This window comes from Opisthorchis viverrini (genome assembly GCF_000715545.1).
Source record: "Opisthorchis viverrini unplaced genomic scaffold opera_v5_45, whole genome shotgun sequence".
Classification (NCBI taxonomy): Eukaryota; Metazoa; Platyhelminthes; class Trematoda; order Opisthorchiida; family Opisthorchiidae; genus Opisthorchis; species Opisthorchis viverrini.
Genome location: NW_008751701.1, coordinates 245790 through 254281, shown reverse-complemented (window position 1 = coordinate 254281; position 8492 = coordinate 245790). Strand labels below are relative to the sequence as shown.

The 8492-nt window shown below is 46.4% G+C and overlaps 1 protein-coding gene across 1 annotated transcript in view; it reads left to right on the top strand.

The window, feature by feature from the left end:
- The window catches only part of T265_03229 (hypothetical protein), a gene marked incomplete at both ends in the record, with an annotated part of 53399 nt that overhangs the window by 9305 nt on the left and 35602 nt on the right, over positions 1-8492 (top strand). The window contains one exon of the mRNA XM_009167662.1: positions 6433-6585. Coding sequence (XP_009165926.1) covers positions 6433-6585 — 153 coding nt within the window. The remainder of the gene's footprint in view (positions 1-6432; positions 6586-8492) is intronic.

Below are 8492 nucleotides of genomic sequence, written 5' to 3'. Positions count from 1 at the left end.
AGCGTCGCGTCTGGATGGCGTCTTCGTAAGTAGTACAATCACAAACATGTTGATAGACGGACGGAGAAAGAAAATTTACCAAAAGTTTTGTCAACGAATAAGAGCAAGTTAATTGTCAAAACCCGAACTGGCGTGTGGTGCATATGAATCAAACTCTCCCGCACATTTTTTCTGGAATGGGAGTGTTGTGCACTCGAATGATTGAGCCAGAAACTGAGAACGAGAATTGCCGAATGATTGGCTTTAATCTTGTATCTATTTCAGTACATCAGCTAAAACATTAGGAAACACAATTAGCTCAACGAATAGCGAGTAAAAAAGTTAAACACAACGTCAGTATATAACACTTCTGAGGTACCAGTATTCCAACAAATTGCCGGTGTATAGTTAACTACTCATGAGCAACAGTTCCCACATATGCCATGACCTAGTGTGCAACAACCTCTCATCACTGTACCATTCTGTAGAGGTGTTGCTATATACATGGTGACGTAGCTGTATCGTTCAGCTGTAGCACCCTGTCGGTGCCTAGCTGCCATGCCACACGAAGGAGGCACCAGGGCTGGGATACTGCCAGGTCGCCCAAGCCTAGACAGAGGAAGTCGAGCGGCTAAGGTCGGGTTCGAACCACGGACCTTCGGTCAGAGCCATCTGTCCCCCTGACGTATCTGTCACTCACCTACAAATCTGAATCGCGATGGGTGAAGGGATAATTAGGACGAGACCTGCAGCCAACCATCTTCGTTTTGAACTTGGATCACCCAAGTAATCCATGGCTTTACCCATCCCACCACCCGGGTCTCGTGGTGACTTTTTCCGACTGATCTATTCTACCGGTTTATAGTTGCTTGTGCTTAGCAGGTCATTTTCCATTGCGGCGTAGGTTTCACATCCTACCTTCCGAATTTCGTTGAGCTGTAATATCAGACCGTTTGGCAACTGTGAAGTAGGGCCATCAGAGCCGAATTCCTATCGATTGTTCAGTTTGAAACTCTTGTCGACGAACGAACTGATAGCTGTGCAAAATATTTCGAATTCATGGGTTAGATCAAACTTTGAGCACCGGTCTTCTTCAGTGAATCAAAACCAACGGAATGAATCACCGTCAGTCAAACAATACGACTTAATTGCAAACGTTTCGTCGCCAGTCTAAGTGACATGATTGGTGCGCTTTTGGGGAGAATGGTGTAGATGAGCAATGTGTTTAAGGTTGTGCATTGAGTAGTGTGGCGTGTAATTTAATATACTTGCTGGTAGGCAGGGCTAACCTTCGATCATGATTGGTTTTTCTGTTAGGCGGTTCCATCGATTGTCCGTTATACTGTGTCCCGATGACCACGTGACCTTTGAACTTGGCCTCCACGCTCTCAGACTCTGATCGGTGCTGGATTGATCCCTCTAGGTTCCAACACAAAATGACACAACCTACTATTGGAATCAAGTAGAAGTTTGGGCCTCCTGTATTTATGACTAATTTTACCCTATGAACTCTGCGCGAGACCAACCGCTGAAAGGCTGGCTGATCTCAGCGTCTGATTTTCGGATTCTTGGCGCGTTTTGCCAGTAGGGTAAAACCTGTGTTTGTACCAAAAATAAGCGGGCAGCGAGTGCCTGTTCGTTGGAGATACCTCACAGTACTACCACACTAAATGGGAAAATGAATGGCGGAAAGGTTGCGATAAGTAAGCGAGTAACCAAGCTACTCGTGAGTAGCCAAAAGTAACCGACGATGGTGCTGATTCCTCTGGCCCATTCGACGACACGACAGGCCCCATGAGTTGTCCGGAACAAAGAAACCGTGTGGTCAGATTACAAAAGAGGTGGCACATCTGGTATCAAACTAATGTTACAAGTAAAATGTATCAACCCACAGGGATTACCATTTCGCGCGCCAATGAGAGATGTCCATCTTGGCCAATCTGGATCTTTTCCACTTTTCGGACGTCAATGATAGTGTGTCAAGTATTAGGAAACATGAATCAGACTGTCTAGTTTGCAGCTAGACTGGACAAAAAAGTGTCAGATTAGATATCATATTATATTATATTATTATATTATTTTATTTATACTATTACTATACCATACTGTTATACTGTTATTATTATAGGAAACTGACTGAAACGCGGTTTACTTCGTCCCCGTTTCATCAGTTGTCCAACTGGTGGCAAACTTCTGGCTAATTTTCGGCGTGATTTGTTTGACTCTACCACGCTGTTTTCCGGAAAAACTAAACTAGATTCAGTCGTCCAAAATGAGTAGTGGACAGTTAGCCACTGCGCTGCTCGCAATAGCACAACTGGGCTGTCAACTGCTTATCGTCGTTTATGTCTTGTGCTATCCCTAGCTGGTAGGCCGGAAACTCTCAAGGTCAACAGTAGTTTGCAGTACTTAAGTCAATCGTATTTTTTTCCTCAATCGATTGTTGCCATGGCGATTGCTTGGATACTTTCAATAGCCGTAGTTGTGACCATACGTGTTTCGCCCAATCCCACCGACTATTGTAAATAGGGCGCAAATCATTTTTGGTTGACTGCGTTACCCTCTCCACTACTGTCAGAAAAAGTTTGCGGTAGTCGGAGTGTTAGCCGCATTGGGATGTATCTTTCTGTCAATAAACCGCCCTATCATTTATGCTCACTACGTAACAAGATTTTTGTCACTGTGTCTGGCCTCACAGTCAGTTACTAGAGCCGAAATCGAACACTTGGTGGGCTTGTCTACTTTATGCGTTGACTGGTGATACTCTAGTTGTGGCGAAGACTAGGAGGTTAAACAATTCGCTCCGTCACAAAGAGACTGGACCTTACCGTGGTGTGACGGTTGGCGCACCTCATCGGCCCATTGAGCGACACTCACAGAGTCTCTCATGCCAGGTTGGTCAATGGCTAGAGGTCTGACGAACACAGTCTCCTGACCCTCCTGGTTGCCGGGTTGGGGGTTGTAGCATGTGGCAACCTGTCCCGTGGAAATGGCAATGCATTTGCATTTCCTCGCTGTCTTGAGGTTAGGCTTTTGAGCCAAAGGCTTTGGTTGAGGACCCTAATCGTCCTCCTGTCCAGGTGTGGGTGCCCGGGCAGTATCCCAGCCCACGTACGGCAGTGAAGCATCGGTGTTGAACACTGATGTCATGCTGTCGATGATGATGGTGATGATACAATTCGCTCTTGGTCTGTATTACTCTGGTCTTGGAAACACTCTCCCATCGTACTTTTGTTTAGGTTAAATGTTCGGCGTTGCTATACATCAAGCTATCTTATGGTACCGAGTAGGATACTAAACTTAGATTAGCTCTTAAACTATTGCATACGGACAACAATTGACAACGTTATCCAATCATGTCTTGTAGAGTTCTTTTCGCATAACAGCGCGGAGAGTGGTAACGAACCAGAAAAGGTTAAGCAGCGACCTGGCAGCGAATATGAAAGCCTCTGCCAGTAGACTCAGCTGCGCTGGTCGTTGGTGTCTCCTTGGACGGGACCCCCAGACGGAATACAACAAGGGTCGGGGAATTTGACAGTATGGCCCAGTCTCGTGCTCAATGGCGTACATGCATCCAAGCTTTTGTCTTCCCCTCCAAACATCCCCACTGCAAAAGGTTCACACTGAAGGGACTGATGGGCTTTGCGGCGGTACAGGGGGGGGGCCTTCCCCTCCAAACATCCCCACTGCAAAAGGTTCACACTGAAGGGACTGATGGGCTTTGCGGCGAATAGTACAGGGGGCGTAGAGCTGACGGGTATATGGAGAGCGACTGTAGATAGCGCAGACTGATAAGTGGCGGCATGTGGCGATCATCACTGGTGGCACCGCCAGAAGATCCAATCCCTTACCACACTGCCATACCACTAATTTACCAACTCAGATCAATAGAAATTAGGCACAATACTCTTCAGGAATCTTCGCATTAACAGGGCCGGTATAACCAGACCCTAGATTCGTGCCATCAGTCTGTAAAATTGCTGACTGACACTCAAAGACGAAGTCTTCTATCCGACATCTGGCATTGCCTTGGCTTGTCGGAACTTAGAGTTCTTTTTCTTTCTACCTACTTTAGAACTCGACAAGCCTCGCAAACGAGTCAGTTGAGCTTTTGTGTCAAGACAAAACTTGTCCAGCAGTAGATCTATCGTTTGTTTTTCAAACCTTTCTGAAGCAATGCTTTCTCGCCCCAGGAGTTTTCCAACTGACCAAATATTGTGGTCACCTTGGCGCGGTTCTCAGATTAAAGGCCATGAATATTAGGTCCATTCACTCACCTGCCGTTGTTCACACATGAGGCATGTGGTTAGAGCGCCAAATACTGACTGGAAGGTCCGTGGTTCGAACCCGACCTCTGCCTCTCGACTTCACCTGTCTAGGCTTGGGCGACCTAGCAGCACCCCAGCCCTCGTACCTCCTTTGTGTGACATGGCAGCTAGGCACCGACAGGGTGCTGCAGTAGGACGATTAACACTATTAGCGAATATACACTCATCTGCAAACTAATTTGGTTCTTTCGAGAGACTCACCTGGAACCCAGCTGAATCCGTTTATGACGTTTATGATGTTCTCAGGCGGCCTGGTGCAGCACATTGAGTTGCTTGAGAACATCATAAACGAGAGATTCAGCTGGGTTCCAGGTGAGTCTCTCGAAAGAACCAAATTAGTTTGCAGATGAGTGTATATTCGCTAATTNGGTTTCAAGTAGAACATAAGGTTGACGGAAATCCGGGGACTGCGCCTACCTGACGAGTCCCAAGAAGGGCGAAACCGGTCGTGGGCTGTCGATGGATTTTCAACAACCTTATGAGTAGTACATTACGATTATTATTTACCAAGTAAGCGGGTGAATCGTCGATAGTTACGACGATGCTCACAGTCTGTTCGACTTCACATGCGCTTACTGAGAAACTGACTGCTAAGCAATCCAGCAGTGCGAGTTTCATGTTAGCAAGTCCCGGACCATCGCCGGAACGTAGTCCACACCTCCACGGACAACAATTCCGCTTTTTAGCTGCGGCCTAATGTGCCGCCCCAATGAAATAGACCAAACACTTTTTATCAGAAGTAGCCTCTCTTCCGGAGAACGCTTTTCAGCTTGTGCCCAGTCTTACTGTTGGTGTCCCACCAGTAGCACCCAGTGACGGCCCCCAAGCCGTGCATACAAGGACCGCACCGGACTTGAGGTGGAACGGTCCCGTTCAATATATCGTAAGAATAATAAATAGTAATAATAGCTCAACTGGAACAGCTTTTCGGTACGTAGCTGCCATGGCGCCTGAACGGAGCACGACGGCTGTGATGCGACCAGGTTGCAGAAGCCTAGGTTGATGCCGGAGTTGGGTTCGAACCCGGACCTTCTGGTCATTAATTTCGGGACTTAACCACTGAGCAATACCGATTCTACGAGAAGTGCTCAAATGGTTGTGAAATCATCTTGTTTGAGAACTGAACTGAACTGCTTCATCTGTGTGCCTGAACTGCTTCAGGCTAGACATTCAAGCTCAGAAAATAAACTTAGTGATTAGCGAACTACGCTCATTTGCAAACAAATTTGGTTTTGCGAAAGACTCACCTTGAACCCAGCTGAATCTCTCGGTTTGGATGTTTCCAGGCTGCGTTCCAGGCGAGTTTATCCCAAAACCAAATTTGTTTGCAAATGAGTGTATTTGGCTAATTTCGTGCAATTTGGTTTCAAGTAGAACATAAAGTTGACGGAAATACGGGGACTGCGCCTACCTGACGAGTCCCAGGTTGTGGGCTGTTTAGGAGTTTTCAGCAGCCTTATGAGTAGTGCATTCTTCTGAACGCAAATTGTCTATCAGTCATGGAATTTCCGAAGCGACCTTGCTTTGCTTCAACCTATACTAATCAGTCGTCTATGCTGCCTAAATCCAGGAATTTCTCCACAAATACTCAGTAACGGAGTTCAGAATACCAAGCCAGGAACTACAGCCCTTTCGCACTGGTTTTCTTTTAGAATATTTCATCTCAGCCCGGCAACTTTACAGAAGGCACTTGTCACCTTTTTACTGATTGAAGCTCTTCGCAGGTATTCCTCCTTTATATGTACAAACCTGCTATTAATCCTATCATATATCATATTACCTCCAAATCCATCTCTTCATCCTTTATATGACTTCATTTTGGCGGTCTTGAAAGCACACTTGAAGACACTTGTATGCTTTTTGCGCAACTCGTCTGGTTTTACCCAGTGAAGTGGTGCCCACCGCATCTATTTCTGGTTCACCCATTGGGGCCAGGGTGGCTCAGTGCGAATTTTCTGGCCAGAAGGTCCGTGGTTCGAACCCGACCTCTGCCTCTCGACTTCCCCTGTGTAGACTTGGGCAACCTGGCAGTATCCCAGCCCTCGTGCCCCCTTCGGGTAGCATGACAGTAGGGTGCCGAAAGGGTGCTACACCTAAGTGATTTACGTCTTATTCATTGTTTTAGGCGTGATCCGATCCAGAATCAACTTTGATCCATATCGGGATGTTCAATATGACCTGAATGTTACTGGCTTCGACTGTCACAGTCCGGAACAACGTCGATCTACCGTCTCGGTGACGATTGTGGCCCAGTCCGATTGTCGTTTATCTTGGAAAGGTAAGTCATGATTATGGCCTGAGCTCATAAGGATGAACTCCGTGTTACCGCTAGGTATGTGTCCTAGTTCGTGCCTTCCCGACATTATTTATTTATTTATTTAATTTATAAGGGCGAAGTGGCTCAGTGGTTAAGGTGCGAATTTGCTGACCGGAAGGTCCTTGGTTCGAACCCGACCTCTGCCTCTCGACTCCCCCTATCTAGGCTTGGGCGACCTGGCAGTATCCCAGCCGTCGTACTTCCTTTGGGTGGCATGGCAGCTAGGCACCGAAAGGGTACTACAGCTGAACGATAAACGAAATAAAATCCAGTTGTTTTCTCGTAAAGCGCACGTGTACACGGACAGATGACTTCTCACGTATGCGAATTCGACAAACACACCCATTTGCATACCAGTTCGGTTTTGACGGAAGACTCGCCAGGTGAATCTCTCGTTTATGATTTTCTTCAACCGAGTGTGTTGCCGCCTCTTGTTCCATTTGCTACGATATTCGACATATCATAAACGAGCAATTCAGTTCTGGGTGAGTCTCCTGTGAAAACCGAATTAGTACGTATATTGATCAAATTTTGTGCAATTCACACCCAAGTGGAACATGAAGTTCACGGAAACGATCAAATTTTGTGCAATTCACACCCAAGTAGAACATGAAGTTCACGGAGTGTGCCTACCTGCTGAGCCCAAAGCGGAAGGGCGTAATCAGTCGTGGACTGTCGAAGAGCTTTCACCAACTTATGAGTAGTGTATTCCATCTATAAAATGTATGCAAAGTTCTCTTCGCCGTCATACTTATCCATACTATTCGTCAAAAAGTGCACATGGGCAATCCACCATTTGTATGCATATGAAAAGGGACTGGGTCACCGAACACAAAATTAATGGTCATTAACCCTACTAGCAACAATACCTTGACGAACTCAACTGCCGACTCTAACCGCCAACGGTCATCCTACCTTTATGAAGTTTTATGCTGTCGAGACAACTCAGTGGTTAAGATGCGAACTTACTGATCGAAGGGTCTGTGATTCAAACCCACCCTCGATTGATCTTGTCTAGGCTTGGACAATCTGGCAGTACCTCACCGAAATGGCCCAAGTGGTTAGAGCGCGAATTAACTGACCGGTAGGTCCGTGGTTCGAACCCGACCTCTGCCTTTCGACTTCCCCTGTCTAGGCTTGGGCAATCTGGCAGTATCCCAGCCCTCGTGCTTCCTTCGGATGGCGTGGCAATTAAGCACCGAAAAAGTGTTTGTTACTGCTGCTACATGAGTAGCAGTTTGCTCACTCGTTATGCTAGAAATAGGCCTAGTGTACTTAACGACTATGGTTTGATTTCAACACCAGATCGAACACTTACCCGATGCACCGTGTGATACGGCCTTCGCACTGTTTCGTGTTGGTTCACTGCAGGTTGCTTCACACTGTATAGGTTTGGCGTCCAGCTGCGGTATGATCTGAAATGGTCAACTGCAACGGCTTGACAGCATCAGGTTGAAACAACCTTTCGAAGCATATGGTTGGCGTAATCTGGTATTTTTCAAGACAAAAGCTGTTTGGAGGTGAAAGCACTTTCAGTGAAGTAATAGAATGAAGTAATGTATGTTCAAATCTTCCATTGGAGCGTGCTCTCCTTTCCGATAACGAAGAGTCTATGCGTTCTTTGTAGCCAATACCATTAATATGGTATGCATATAGTTAGTGTCAGTATCAGTATTTAGGGCATCGGGATCGGGGGAATGCGCCCATCAGAGTCAGAACAAGAATCAGAGAAAACCGATCGAAGCGGCCACCTTAAGATTTCGATCATTTCAGAGGGTTTCGTAGTCAGTAATTTGGTAATGTAGCACTCATACTCTCGGAAAACTAATTTGTCTACCCTTGAAAACAAGCAACATCTTGATCAAACG